Source organism: Sorex araneus, chromosome 6 (genome assembly GCF_027595985.1).
Source record: "Sorex araneus isolate mSorAra2 chromosome 6, mSorAra2.pri, whole genome shotgun sequence".
NCBI lineage: Eukaryota > Metazoa > Chordata > Mammalia > Eulipotyphla > Soricidae > Sorex > Sorex araneus.
Genome location: NC_073307.1, coordinates 18,533,541 through 18,548,989, shown reverse-complemented (window position 1 = coordinate 18,548,989; position 15,449 = coordinate 18,533,541). Strand labels below are relative to the sequence as shown.

Genomic DNA, 15,449 nt, shown 5'->3' with positions numbered 1-15,449 from the left:
ATTCTTCCATTATGTGCTGAGCTTCTCTGTGCTTGTTAGGTACTGTGCTAGAAACATAAAGATAATGTGACTTTGTTTTCAGGACTGGACAGGAGTGCCTAGACCAGTGACTTAGACATCACTGGAACTCTTAGCAGGTGAGGCTGGAGAGATAGCATCTTGCATGCAAGACCCTGGTTTGACCCTCCCTGGTTTTGTGTATGGTTGCTGGAGCACCACCAGAAGTGAGCCCTGAGAACAGAGCCAGGAGTAAGCCCTGACCACTACCAGCTGTGGTCTAAAAAGAACTGAAAAGCGAGAGGAACAGTGAGCAGCATTGTGGGCTCCAAGGCCTACTGCCTCAGAGGTAGCATTTTGACAGAGATCCCCTGGTGATTGGTTGTACATCAACGTTAGGAGAAGCTCTGCTTTGAGAAGGTAGGATGATCTGGAAACAAAAGCCAAACCTTGACATCCAAGATAGGATCCTCCTGCACCTCTCCCCTTCCTCAGTTGTCCCTTGGCTCAAGGTTGAGCATAGTTGGGGTGCCAAAGTGTGGCTCAGAGGAAATCTCCCCATTCTCTTTTTCTGCTTTATCTGGCCCCCTCTGGTCCTCCCAGGCCTCATCTGAACTCTACTCTTCTTAAAGACCTTTTAGTATGATTTGTCTGCTCTTAATACCCTCTCCTTTTCTAAAATGTGCCTCGTCTTTTTCTAGGGGAGAAGGACCAGATTCTCAGTCATAAGAATCTGGGACTCCCTCCCTCCCTCCCTCCCTCCCTCCCTCCCTTCCTTCCTTCCTTTCTCTCTCTCTTTTTTCTCTTTCTTCTTTCTCTCTCCCTTTCTCCCTTCCTTCCTTCCTTCCTTCCTTCCTTCCTTCCTTCCTTCCTTCCTTCCTTCCTTCCTTCCTTCCTTCCTTCCTTCCTCTCTTTCTCTCTTTCTCTCTTTTTTTTCTTTCTCTTTTTTCTTTCTTTCTTTCTTCTTTCTCTCTCTCCCTTCCTTTCTCTCTCTTCCTTCCTTCCCCTTCCTTCCTTTCTTTCTTTCTTTCTTTCTTTCTTTCTTTCTTTCTTTCTTTCTTTCTTTCTTTCTTTCTTTCTTTCTTTCTTTCTTTCTTTCTTTCTTTCTTTCTCTTCTTGTTATCTTAGTGACAACTTGCTCTTTTATCTGATTCATCTTCCTTGAGCAATCAACAGGAGGGATTTGATGCTACCATTGTTTCTTTAGTATAGTGCTTTTCAACCTTTTTCTTACTGGTTGGCCCCCTAGTCTCACACTTTGACAGTATCTCCCCCTTCCCCCCCCAAATCTGCATTTATGCAGTATTCACCCATGGCCCCTTTTGGAACATCTGGGCCCTCAGAAGGCAGTATGGCCCCAATTGAGGAATGCTGTCCTAGTGTAACTAACAGGTACCATTTGAATTTACTAAACTTCTGAAGAAGAAATCTGTACTGCTTTGAGTTTTAGTTTAGTTAAAAATTGCCTGTGGGCTTTGCATCTCCTTTTTATCTTCACTGTATCACTGTATCACTGTCATCCCATTGTTCATCGATTTGCTCAAGTGGGCACCAGTAAGGTCTCCATTGTGAGACTTGTTACTGTTTTCGGCATATCAATTTCGCCACAGGGAGCTTGCCAGGCTCTGCTGTACGGGCCAGATACTCTCAGTAGCTTGCCAGGCTCTCAGAGACTTAGGGTAGTCAAGCTTTTTATCTGCAAGGATGAAAATCTGTAGGATTTTCTAAGTTACTGAGAAACCTTAAAATTCTAATGTGTTGTTAGTTATTCACCAGAACAGTGGTTATTTGCTTTTTTTACAGATTAATGAGGCATAAGTTCATTAATTCTCATATTAATTAAGCTTTGTCCTTTTGCAGATTCTCTTCTCAGTTTTTTTTTTCTTTCCCATTTTTAATTCCAGGACAACCATGAGAAGTATGTATTGTCCTCATAGTTATGAAAACACATGAAAAGTTGAGTAATTTGCCCAGTTATTCAGGGAGCAATCCTCAGGTCTGGAATTTGAACTCTTGTTTGTAGAGTTTACACTCTTTTGAATTTCCCAGTGGGGGGAAGGGAGGAAGAGAGAGGATGGGGGAGAGAGAGGGAGGGAGGAGAGAGAGTGATACAGAGAGAGATATTTGTACTTGAGCAGCTTGGAAATACCCTTTTATTTTGTTCCTGTAATTGATTAGCCCCTCAAAATGGGTATCTTTTAAAAAATTATTATTACCTATGTTTATTTCTTTCATGATGTAGTAGCACAGTTGAGCAGTTACTATGCAGACTGTGATTGTCAATACTTAAAATGGCTACTATTTTTATTTTTTTTACCATTAAAAAATTTTTAACACCGTGATTTACAAAGTTGTTCATAATAAAGTTGTTTCAGGCATTCAATGTTCCAGCACCAATCCCACCACTAGTATTACTTCCGTTCCACCAATGTCCCGTTTTCCACCCACCCTGCAAGCCTTCCTCTTAGCAGCATAAACAATCTACTTAATATTGCTTCATATTGTTTGTTACAACAAAATGACAAGTGGAATTATCAAAAACTAGTTTAATAAAAATTTGTGGTAATTATTATATCTAATAATGATGTGGTTTTACCAAGATTCCCTTTTTAACTATACTAAGTGGGCATTTCATTTTGTTTGTATGCCCTGAACACCTGAAGAATATGCCGCCAGTACTCATCAATACACTGGCTCGGCTCTTTACATGCTACCTGTCTGAACGCAAGGTTCCATCCCAATGGAAAACCAGCAGGACCGTCCTGTTGTACAAGAAAGGAGACATTCACGACATTGGCAACTATCACCCGATCTGCCTGTTGTCCGTTGTCTACAAGTTACTCACTCGAGTCATCCTGAATAGGATTGGCAGAACACTAGACAAAGGACAACCATGCGAGCAAGCCAGGTTCTGAAAAGGATTCAGCACGATCGACCATATCCACACTGTGACCAAGCTCATTGAGGTTTCGTGAGAGTTCAAGATGCCGCTCTATCTAATGTTCATTGATTTAAAGAAGACTTTTGATTCCTTTGAGACTAAAGCGGTCATTGAAGCCCTAGCCAAACAAGGTGTTCAAACTCAATACATCAGGATCCTCCATGAGCTGTATTGTGGATTCACCTCCAGGATCTCACCATTCTACAAGGAAGTGATCATTGGCATAAAGAGAAGGGTTCTTCGGCAGGGCAACACCATTTCACTGAAAATCTTCAGTGCCATCCTCGAGAACATCATGCGATGACTGGAATGGGAAGGAATGGGAGTGAAGATAGACAGTCGGCAACTATACCACCTCCACTTCACTGATAACATCATTCTCATAACACCAAGTATCAGCCAAGCGGCACGAATGCTGGCTGACTTCGACTGTGAGTGTGGAAAGGTCGGACTACAGCTGAATCTCACCAAGACAGTGTTTATGAGAAACGGACTAGTTCCTGATGTTCCACTCAATGCAGCAGTTATGTGTACTTGGTCGAGAACTCAACATGACAATCTGGCCCCTGAATTTCGCAGGAGGAAGAGAGCAGCGTGGAACGGCTTCAAGAACATTGAACAAGTGGGTAAGAGGATGAAGAACCTCTGGCTCCGGGCACATCTTTATGACGCCACTGTTCTTCTTGCACTAACATATGCCTTAGAGACCAGGGCCCTATGAAAACAGGATGAGAACGCTATTCATGTATCCCAAAGAGGAATCAAAAGAGTATGCTTGGAGTATCACATTTCACTCAAGTGAGAGAAGGAACCTGGAGTTCTCACCTCCATCGACGATCAAGAATCAAGGACACTGTCTTGTTTCCCAAGGCGTTGAAAATCAGATGGGCCGGACATGTAATGCAATTTAGAGATGACCACTGGAGTAGAGCTGTTACTGAGTGGATTCCATGGAACATCTAAAGACCGAGTGGCCGCCCACCTATGAGATGGTCAGACTTCTTCTTTAAAACCCTAAACAAATGGTTTGAGACTCTTCATATTCCTGGAGTGAGCAGATGCCATTGGGCTATACTAGCACACGACAGGGACGAATGGAGACATTACTGGCACCCGCTTGAGCAGATCAAAGATCATTGGATGACAAATGACAAGTGAGACTCTTCATATTCCTGGAGTGAGCAGATGCCATTGGGCTATACTAGCACATGACAGGGACGAATGGAGACATTACTGGCACCCGCTTGAGCAAATCAAAGATCATTGGGATGACAAATGACAAATGACAAGTGATGTCACTGAAGCTATTGAGGGCTCACTGAGCTGGTTCAGCCTTCAGTGTTGATTTTGCTCATTGAGTTTAGTGAGCTTCTCTGCAACTTTCCCATCAAATTTGCTATGCTCCTATTAGACAATCTGAAGGCAAACATGTACTCTGGGAGCTGTGGAGCTGGACCCTTTATATGGTGAAGGAGGCCTGGTGTGGCAGCTGTTGGGCTTAGCCAGAGTGAGGGAATGTGCTGGCTTGTGTTCCCACTCCTGCCTCCCTCCTCCTTTCCTCCATGGATATCTTTTAGCTAAGCAGGTCGCTGTTGTTTTCCTTGATGGAGTTTTCCCTGTGCTGACCTGTTGTCGTAGAATGTCTTGGGACATGATGTGAGTCTTTCTATGATATGATACCTCAGTTTTCCAAATCCACATTGCCAAATGTCAGGGCTGAGCATTTGTATTTGGGACTGGATTCCTTAGAGCTTGAGTTTTCTTCTTAGATCTGATGTTGACTTACATCATTTCACATAGTGGTTATTGGTGATCAAGTATTTAAGTGTGAGTTGTGTGACTACACCACTGTGTGAAACACTAAGCTAGTTCTTTATAAAGTATCTAGTACCCCCTCTTTAATATAGAACTTGGAAGTAAATATTAACTTATGTGCATTATTTATTTTATGGGCTGGAGTGATAGCACAGTGGGTAGGGCGTTTGCACACAGCCGACCTGGGTTCGATTCCTCCATCTCTTGGAGAACCTAGCAAGCTACCGAGAGTATCCCACTCACGCGGCAGAGCCTGGCAAGCTACCTGTGGCATATTCGATATGCCAGAAACAGTAATAGCAAGTCTCACAATGGAGACGTTACTGTTGCCTGCTTGAGCAAATTGATGAACAACGGGACGACAGTGCTACAGTGCTATAATGTATGTTAATGGTGATCGTGATCATTCATTATAGTTACCTGATGGAATTTCCAGTGAAGCAGTTCCTTTGAATCCCCATACTCTGCCTATTGTCTGACTCATGGTTTCTGTATGAATATCTATATTAAGAAATGCTTCTGGCCATTGCATTAGGCAAAAAAATCCTTGACTCTGGTTGTATATTCTTTTTTCCTAAATTTCAATTTTTTTAATAACGTTGTTCATAATAATTCATTACAACACCAATTCCACCACCATTACACCTTCTCATCACCAGTATTTCGAATTTTCCCAACCACCACCCAAGCCTGCCCCAATAGCAGGCCCCTAAATAATTTTTGTATTGCTTGTGGTGAACAATCCACTAAAATTGATCAAAAATCGTTTCTTTAGAAGAAAGTATGTGAAGATTGTTGTGTCTCAGCCTGGAGCTATTAAGCCCTTGTATAATAAATTTCACTACTGTGGTTGCATATTCTTTCAGTGAACTGTGACAGAGAGTAAGAGTAGATGTCTCAAAGCTAAGTGTTGGGCTCATCCATTAAGCTGAACTTCCTGCTGCTTGTGGGTCAGTTCTCTGCTTTTGCATGTTCTTTCCTGTTCCTACTTTTAGATCCTTCCTTTGCTGGTCTCCTCGGTTCTGTACCTTCTCTAATTTCCAAATATCTGAATAAAACTTTTTTTTTTTGCTTTTTGGGTCACACCCGGCAATGCACAGGGGTTACTCCCCTGGTTATACACTCAGGAATTACTCCTGGCGGTGCTCAGGGGACCTATATGGGATGCTGGGATTTGAACCCGGGTCGGCCGCATGCAAGGCAAATGCCCTACCCGCTGTGCTATCGCTCCAGCCCCTGAATAAAACTTTTAAGGCTTAGTTTTTTATCGTTCTCTAGTCATTGCCACCTCCCCCCACTGCTACATCTTCAGTAGCCTTAGCTGGAGTAGTAACTTGCTTGCACACTTTTTCAGGGGGTCATTCCTGTTAGTATTTGGGGGACCATGTGCTGCCAAATGTTGGACCAAGGAAACCACATGCAAAGTACATGCCTGATCATTTGAGCCATTTGCTTGCCCCCTTGCTTGCACTTTTTAATAACCACTGCCTTAGCATGTTTAACTTAAAACTTTATACATACATACAGATTGCTCACTTTTGAATTATTACAAAGATATTTTTGATTAATTTTCAGCGGTGCACTGTTCTAATACCAGTCCCTTTACCACATCCACTATCCTCCACAAATGTACTCAGTTTCCCCTCAGCCTGCCTCCTATGTTCCCTTCCCTAACTTGTACCCCCGCCCCAACACGAAGCTTCCCACTGAAGATCAGTTCTCCTGCTCTTCATTTGACACACTTGCCTTTATTCTATTTGATTTCATTTTAAGTTCACCTCTGGGAATTTTATTAGCCATAGTGCCCTGATTGGAAAATATAGTTCTCCCTAGTCAAGGCTGACTCTGGCTTCATTTAAGAAATGCATATTAGGGAAAGATCTCAGGAAGACTCAGAATGCACAGCATATATGTGTCATCCTCTGGTGAGATGAGAGGTTTTCTAAGTCTGCTCCAGTGGGAGCTGAAAGACACATTGGCAGCATCTTCATCCTTACACCTCTTATATTTGGAGGGATACTATGGACACCGGCCCTCTGCATGCATTTGAACAATTCTTCTACTGCAAAGGCCCGGAACCCCCGTCGGTTGTTGATAGAGTGCCACTGGACAGTTCCTTTCCTGGTGGGTGTTGCCAGTAGCCGGACAGAATCTACTCGCATTGTTGCATTTGAGGCTGGCCCTCTGGTTTCTGAAGTCTGAGCATATCTTCTCTGGTACAGTCTACTGCCACCTAGCGGCCATGGGTCAGACCATGCAGCCCAGAAACCCCAGGTCTTAGTTCCAGGCTGGGGGGGGTTTGTTGGGGCTGAAGCCACACCTACGCCTGTGGGCAATTAATGCCTCTGTTGTTTCGGTAGCTTGTGTTTGGTATAGAGGAGGTTGAGTCTTTTGTGCTTGCTGGTGGTTTTCTCTTCAGATCTGTGGGAATTTTCTCAGTGGACAACTGTTTGGGAGGTGGTTTCATGTTTATAGTTGGCACGTTCCTAAATATGTCAAGAGCCAGCCCCAGACTTACAGAGGTAGGAGAGTTTTTCCTAGCGGACTTAATTTTCACTTTGTTTGTCAAACATAGTTCACATTTGATGAATGTCATGACTCTCCCACTGTTCTTTCCTTGACCCTTGCTTTCTGCCAGGTGGGTGTGCTGAGTACTGAGGAAATAGTCATGAGCATGAGGTGAGGTGATCTTTACTCGCGGGGAGTAAAGCTGGGGAGCTATTCATGGAGCTCTTATCTGAGCAGTACAAGATTGTGTTGAAGAAGAGACGGCCAATACTCAGGAAGTGAAACTTGGGGAGGTTTTGGCTTGGTTTGAAAAGTTGAGGGAGGCATCCTGAGGAGGGACCTACTCAGCTGATGGCTGGCAGGAGGAAGGCACAGTCCAGGAGCTGGGACCGGCCAGGGTATTGGGAGCCCCAAGAAGGAAGTGGGTCACTGCAGGACCTCCGGAAGGCCTCTGGTCATTTTCCTCAGGCCACCAGAAGTCCATCATAAGGTGGAAGTCAATGAAGCCGATATCACTGTGGGCAGAATAGACTGGAGAGACAAAAGTGGGCTTGGGGAGGCCAGGGGGTAGTTGGTGCACGGAGGGTGATAGGAGTGTGCAAACCGACATGCTTTGGAGGCCCCGTGGACAAGGAGTTGAGTGTCACTTGGGACCAGGGTCATGTGAGTGGAAATGTCGTCCCTTAGGTCTGCTTCTCATGCATTGTCTTTCCTCCAGTCTCTGACTCTCCACTGCCATGGCCACTGTGTGACTGTGCCCATTAGACCAAGGTGACAGACTTCCAGCCCTATTCTGGGCACTCATGTGCTAGGACACAGGAATCACTCCTGGTGCCAGGTGCTCAGAGAGTGAATGTGATTGACCTTCAGAGAAGGGAGAGATTAGCCGGGCCTGGGGACCTTGGCAGGTTTTCCTGCACTTGGCGCACCCTGAGGTCAATCCTGCTGTAAGTTACTGTGCCTATGGGTCTGATATAATCAACTCTTAAATCCAGGGAGATGGAACCAAGTAACTAAAAATTTAAGGCTTTTTATTATTATAATTTTTTAACCATTTTAAAGAATTGAATCACAATGAGATACACAGTTACAAAGTTGTTCAAGATTGGGTTTCAGTCATAAAGCATTCTAACACCCATCCCTTCACCAGTGTATGTTTGCTACCACTCGTGTCCCCAGTTTCTCTCCTGCGTCCCTAGTCCACCTGCCTCTGTGACAGGCACTTTTCTATAACACAGGTTTGGTAAACACAGTGGAGTTCAGAGAAAAGTAATAGATGTTCTGAAAAGAAATGGGAGTTTACAGTTATCTACCTTTTGGGGAGGGGGTCTTGGGATCACTCCAGTGGTGTTTGGGGGGCTGTTCTTAGCCTGTGCTCTTGTGGGGTTGCCCCTGGGAGTGCTCTGGTACTATGCGGTGATGAGGACTGAATCTAGCTTCCTGCGTACCAAGCATGCGTGCACTCAGCCCACTGAGAACAGCCCTGCTCGAGCCCCTCAGTATGTGGGTGTCCTTAGGCGTGTGTGTTTGTGTGGACATTTTTGTTATGTTTTACCCAAGGAGAAAAGGAAGATGGCTTGATTTGTGGTGTTATTGGTCAGACTTGCTTAAAATAATGATTTTAATTAAAAAAAATGTGATGAAAGTTATGATGATGGCTAAAAAGTAAAGAGGATAATACTAAACTTAAATTCTCAAACCCGTCTCAAACAGCCTGAGCGGGGCATCTTTGGGAAGGGAATGCACTGCTCTGGCCCCCTAGAGAGTTGATGGCACGGGAACAATTTCTCAGGACTTGGCCCTAGTGTTTGCGTACTCCGCGCTCACGTGCCTTCTCTCCCAGTACCACAGCCTGCTTCCTCTTGTGGAGCAGATTCCTGTGCCTCCCCAGAGGCTGCCAGTTAGGGCTTCGCTTTCCTCTGGCCAGTGTTCTGTCTTTCTAGCAACAGATGTTTCAGCAAAGTAAATATTTTTGACTCTGCTTGGCTCCTAGCTGTGTTTTGCATGGCCTGATAGGGAACAGTGGGTTATGGGACAGGGTGCCACCAAGCTGTGCGCACCCGTAACAGCCTCCCCCTTCTCCTCTCCTCTTGCAGGGATGAGGCTTAGAAGCCGGTGTGCCTCAGAGTAAATGCTCCTGAAAGAAACCTCTGCACATCAACACAAGGAAACTTTGGCGTTTTAATAGACCAGAAGCTAAGACTTTGGGGAGTGCTCTCTCTCTCTCTCTCTCTCTCTCTCTCTCTCTCTCTCTCTCTCAAAAATGTCTTCTCCAGTTTTCCATATAACAAAAAGGAATATTCACTTATTTATTGATTGGTCAGCTGCTAGTGGAGCTCAAGGGGCGGCAGCCAGAGCCTGGTCTGCGGAGTGTGCCTGACGGCTTTGTTTTTCAGGCCTGGTGATATTCAGGGATACCAGGCCACACCTGATGGTGCTTGAGAGTCATATGGGGATCTAACTCAGGGCTCTGACAACTTAAACTCTCTCCCTAGCCCTTATTTTAACTGTATTAGGCAACCAGTGTGATTCAGACTTGCTAATGTGGTGATAGGTTTCTTTCTACAACTCTTTTATCAAGTCTTTAACTTATGTAAACGCCCAAGACAGAGAGTCTTGATTCCCTTCCCCAAATTCCATCACTGGAGGATTTACATACTAGGGAAGAAATATCCGAATCTTGTCTGGAATGGAAATTCCTAGTATACAGAGTAATTACACAGAGTTTCCCATTGCATCCACTGACAGCCTGGTGGACCAGGTAGGGCCCAAGGTGACCGAGAACCCAGGGTTAGTTAAGTGGTGGAGCAAAAACTTGAGCACAGAAGCCAGCTGAGATTGGGGTGTGACTGGGAAATGGTCTGGTCAGCTTATAACCAGGATCCACAGTGCGAGTGGAGTGGGGTGGGGGCGGGGGGAGGCATTTTTGAAGCAGGCCTGAGATGCCCTTCCCAAGACAAGGAATGGTGTTGCTTAAGCAGAAGCACAGATATTCACGATCTCTCTTGAAAGCTTATTCTCCGAGCAGGAATCATCCAAATACATGGTGCACTCCCTTCCAGATTCTAGTAGCTGGGATTCTCGCACCCCCAGCTGTCCCCACCGGCCTGATGCCCATCGTTAACTCCATACCATATTCATCAGCCTGCTTTCTACCAAGAAACTGACCTCTTAACTCGCTTGAGAGGGGCTCTTGCGGCTCTCGATGTGGCCGGGTACACAATGTGCAGCAGACAGCAGTCGGTCTCCTCCCTGGTCAGAGGCTTGTGGGCCTCTCTGAGGCCTCTCCTGGAAAGGTCCCACAAAGGCTTGCTATGTGCCGGGCACCCCTTGATGCTCCTTGGCAGTCTCTCCTGGCAGCTTAGCTTTTCAGGTTTGTGCTGGGAGCTTTCCTAGGCCTGGCTTGCATTTCAGTTCTTTTCTACTCTGTTGGGAAGATTGTCTGGCTTGAGTACTTCTTTGCCCTGTTGGGGGACGCACAGGAGGACTGTTAGAGGACAGAGAGGCCACGTTGTTCTAACTCTGTACTCAGGCATTTCTTTGTGAATTCTCTTGGGGCAACATTCTAAGATAAGATGGTGCAACCGAGTCCACGTTCCCTACACGCCACACTTGGGGGTTCTGGGAGAGATTTGTCTTCTGAAAGACTATTTTCTTCTTTTCTGCCCCCTGCCTGCCTCTGACCTCCTGTGGTCTTCCTGTCCTCAGAGTTCTGATTTTCAGATGCATCTGTGTCTTTGTTGGCTTGCCAGGGAGTGGTTTTTGTTCTCAGGGATATCCTCAGCCCGGGTTGGTCACTGAGATGAGAGGCCCAGTTTCTCTGGCTGCTTCTTTGTCAAGCACTAGGCTGTTAAAGGGACCAAACCAGAGAGAGACCCAGTACTGCTGACCCTTGGCTCCTGTCTTCATTCCAAGTGCTGCCTTCCTTTGGGGTAAGGTCAGAGGGCCTTCCACCAGCCACACTTAGCTTGGATTTATGTCATCTGAGGGTTTGGAGACGTAATGTGATTCAGAGACCACCGCTACACTAGAGCTATTTCTGACTGGATTCCACAGGACGTCAAAAGACCGAGTGGCCACCCACCAATGAGATGGTCATACTTCTTCGTCAAAACCCTGAATGAACGATTTGAGGCTCTTCCTGTTCCTGGAGTGAGCAGATATCATTGGGCTACACTAGCACTCGACAGGGAAAAATGGAGACATTACTGGCGCCTGCTCGAGCAAATAGAAGATCAACGGGATGACAAGTGATAAAAGTGGTACAAGTGAGGGTTTGGAGGGGCAGTCCCGGAACAGGAGCCCCATGTAACAGTAACCTGAGCCCCAGACCTGAGGACAGCAGAATGACCCCATCCTGACACCTTCCCTTGGCAGCCGTTGGTTGGAATGAGTACTTGGACTGATGAATTGAGCCCTGGGCATTGGATTTTATACACACACACACACATTCAGTGAAAGGATGCTGTGGCAAATTTGTGGAGAGTCAACGAACTAAAGATGGGGGGAAAAAAAACCCAAACATGCAAACATGGCCTGAATTTCAAGGGACAAATCTGGGACCTGAAAAAGTGTTGAGTGAGGCTCCTGAATGCTTTTATTCCACTGGTTGACCTCTGAGACCAGGAACCTTCCCCTACCCCTTCTCCCTGAGTGTCTTATTAAAGCCAGGCCTTGTTGCCAGTTATGCCTCATATTTCTCTCCTCTGGGAATTTCAACATAATGACATTTCCCCTTCAATGAGGGAAACATGCATGAGGGTAATTTGAATGATTAGCTTAATCTGCAGGAAGACTGCTTTGTAGAATTAAGTTAAGCATATTTGTACCGAGCAGCCGTGTCTGTCAGGCCACTTAAAGGTACCTTGGTGGTTTTATATCCTTAACAGAAGCTGAAGGTTCAGGAAGGATCATTGGCTTTTATTACTGTCTTAAATGAAAGCTTATTTTTAAAATTTGACAGGGGCCTCTGTGAGTTTTCTTTATAGGTACCATGTGTGGAGTATGCTTTTACCTCAACCCAGCCATTGTCAGGGCTTTATTCCTGTGACGGCAGTGCAAGGTGCAGACTTTGGGAAATGGCTTAAGTAGAAATTTGTCACCCTCGCCAGCCACTGTGCTTGTAAGGAGAGTTGAGTGTGCTGAGTGCTCCAGCTCACGAGTGGGAAGAAGCAGAAGTCTGGGTGCTCCATGCCAGGGTGGCTGGACAGTTCCAGGCTCTTCGCCGTGACTCTCTGCCTAACATCAGTCTGTTGTGTGATTTGGACTATCGGAAAGTACTGTTGTGGTGGATGTGGAGGTACCTCGTGTCAGAGGGAGAGTCTGTGGCAGCCCCCAGGGCTGTCTGTGCTGATGTCACTGCCTCATAATGCCTCTCTGATGACCTCAGGAGAACAAATTCCCATGCATATCAAGTGGGGACAAGGGCTCAGTGGTTTGAGGAATTAGTTGGTCTGGGATTGTTACAGCAAATATAATAAAAATATCAATGTCTACACCAAATCCATTATTCAGGTTATTAACAGGTTTTTCCTTTGTAAAATTTGCAGATCTACTTTCTTTTCTGCTTTGAAATGTATGCTGGAATAAATCTCTGCTATGCTGATAGAGCTTAAAAGTGTAACAGATAGAAAAGACAGTTTATTTAGGTATTTTTTTTCTTCTTGTCTGCTCTTTTTCTTGCTAGATTTATCTTCGGCAAAGAGGAAATTTGCAGATTCCTTAAATGAATTTAAATTTCAGTGCATAGGAGATGCCGAGACAGATGATGAAATGTGTATAGGTAAGTCAAAATTGCATGTAAGGTAAGAGTTCACTTTTTTTGGTTTTTTTTGCTTAGTCACTGTGAGATACACAGTTACAAATTTGTTCATGGTTGGGTTTCAGTCACACAGTGTTCCAACATCTGTCCCTTCACCAGTGTGCATTTCCTACCACCAGTCCTCTCCTGCCCCCTCCCCAGCCTGCAAGAGTTCACTGTTTAACAGAGCTTCACATTCCTGATGTCCCTAGCCTGTTCTCCTGCGATAGGAAATGACTCAATGCCATGAATATGGAATTCTAGAGTAGCAGTGGAAGGGCAGAGTTCTGTGAGGATCAGATGCCCTGTGGCCTGCTGAACACTCGAAGATTTGCTGTGGGCTTTCTCCCTCCATGTGCCATCAGTGTTCTTCTTCCAGCTGTTTTTGTGTCATTCTTACTTCCCCCTCAGAACAAGAAGCTCGAGCAAAACCAGAATGCAAGTCAATGAGGGAAGAATTAGATCAGGGACTGCCAAATGATAGCTTGGTGACTGAGATCAGAATGCAGCTCCATTTTCCTTGGCCCTGATTTTTAAAAGAATTGAATTATCATATAAATAGAATTTATCTGAAGTTCCAGGTTTTTGAGCTTCTTTAAAATCCGGAGACTCTGGCCAGCTCCCTGAGGAAAAGTGGCTGGCCCTCTAGAGCTGTCAACCACCTCCCATTGTGAGGAGGTCGGTATCCAGTTTACTATGGGCCCCTCTCTCCCTGAAGGTGGACTTCCCTCTCACTGTCCTTCTGAGTCACTTCACTATTCCCCATAACCTCCCAGGATCAGTGAAGAAGCCACATAGGCCATGCTGCACACAGAAGATCTGGACTGTCAAGATGACTGCCTTTCTTTGTCAGGCTTCAGTTATCGCTTGCCATTGACTAAGTCCTTGTTCTTACCCAGGGCCTCTTGATCGGCTCCATTAAATGAGCAAGAATTGGTGCTGGAGCAATAGTATATTGGGTAGGACACTTGTCTGGCACGCAGCTGGCATGGATTCGATCTCTGGCACCTCACAGGGTCTCCCAAGCCTGTCAGGAGTGATTCCTGAGCTAATAGCTTGGAGTAAATTTTAGCACGGTGGGGTGTGCCTCTCCCACAAACAAACAAACAAACAAACAAAAAGCAAGAATTGTGAAAATCACAGAGAATTGTGCCCTTAAATGCTTCTGTGTAGAGCATGGTCTGTGATGAGAAATGTGGCTAGGAGATAACTGAGAACAAGCAGAAATGCATCATTGTGACTCCCCACACTGCACAAATGTCCCAGATAGCTATCCAGTGATCACACTTGGTGCTTTCATGAGTAACTCTGGCAAAGGAAATTATCCATGTCTGACTGCTGTTGCTGTAAACTGCATCGCTTATGAGCTATGAGTGGATGAACTGAAGGAGAATCTGTGACATTTGATACCAGTTGCACTGTTTGATTCATTCTGCCTACAAGAAGGCTAGTTTGTGTTGCAGTCCCAACCACAAAGGTTGAGAAGATTAAATCCCAGGCAGGAAATCCTTCATCTCCTATGAGGAAGTCTGTCCCCCTTCTACCCAGGGACCTGGCAGCCTTTTAGTTCTCTCATCAGTCTTGGATATTCTCAGGAATAGGCATTCTTTTCCTTAAAGGAAATCCTTCTCAGCCTAGAGTGTGAGATGGCTTTACCTGCTTTCTTGAGTAATCTTTAATGATTGATGATCAAAAGTTAAGGGGAACTTACTTGGAAAGAAATTGGTGTTGGCATGTGCCAAGGGCTTGCAGTCCGTAACAATAACTGGGTCAGGGAAGCTCCCAAGATCCGTTACACTGCTGCCTCTTATTGACTCCTTTTTCTGTTTCAGCACGGTCCTTGCAGGAGTTTGCCACTGTCCTCAGGAACCTTGAAGATGAGCGGATACGGATGGTGAGTATAACCAGACTGCTGTCGGTCCCACATACTGGGGTCCTGTCAAAGAAAGTAAGGCATTTGTTGTCAGAAGAGTTGGTTCAAGTCCAAGCTCTGGTATTCAGGAACCTGGAGCTCTTGAGCAAATCTCAGTTTCTCATATTTTGCTGGGCTTGATGCCTGTTGTAAATGTTAAATAACGTATGTGTGTAGCTTCAGAGCCACAATGTGGTATCCTAAAGATACACTTAAATGTATACATATAAGGTAAATGACTTCAGGGTGATTCTTTGAAACTGTTTCTCTTTGGGTATAAGGGTCTTATAAAGTTCTCTATCAGCAGAATGGGAATGAAGGTATTCCCTCTCCTTACCCTGTCCTTGCTGTAAAGAGTCCAAGCATTCTTGAAGGTCAGGAGTTACTCCTTCTCTCTGAATTAAGAAGTTCTTAGTAAGTTCCTGCCATGTAGTAGGTACCCAGTAAGTGAGTACTTAGTGATGGGAGCCAATATG

At 45.2% G+C, this 15,449-nt stretch overlaps 1 protein-coding gene across 4 annotated transcripts in view; it reads left to right on the top strand.

The window, feature by feature from the left end:
• The window catches only part of ARHGAP26 (Rho GTPase activating protein 26), a 486,560-nt gene that overhangs the window by 108,332 nt on the left and 362,779 nt on the right, over positions 1–15,449 (top strand). For all 4 annotated transcript variants that reach the window (XM_055141710.1, XM_055141709.1, XM_055141708.1 and 1 more), the window contains exons 2-3: positions 12,948–13,043; positions 14,894–14,955. In XM_055141710.1, the coding sequence (XP_054997685.1) occupies positions 12,948–13,043; positions 14,894–14,955 (158 nt within the window). The remainder of the gene's footprint in view (positions 1–12,947; positions 13,044–14,893; positions 14,956–15,449) is intronic.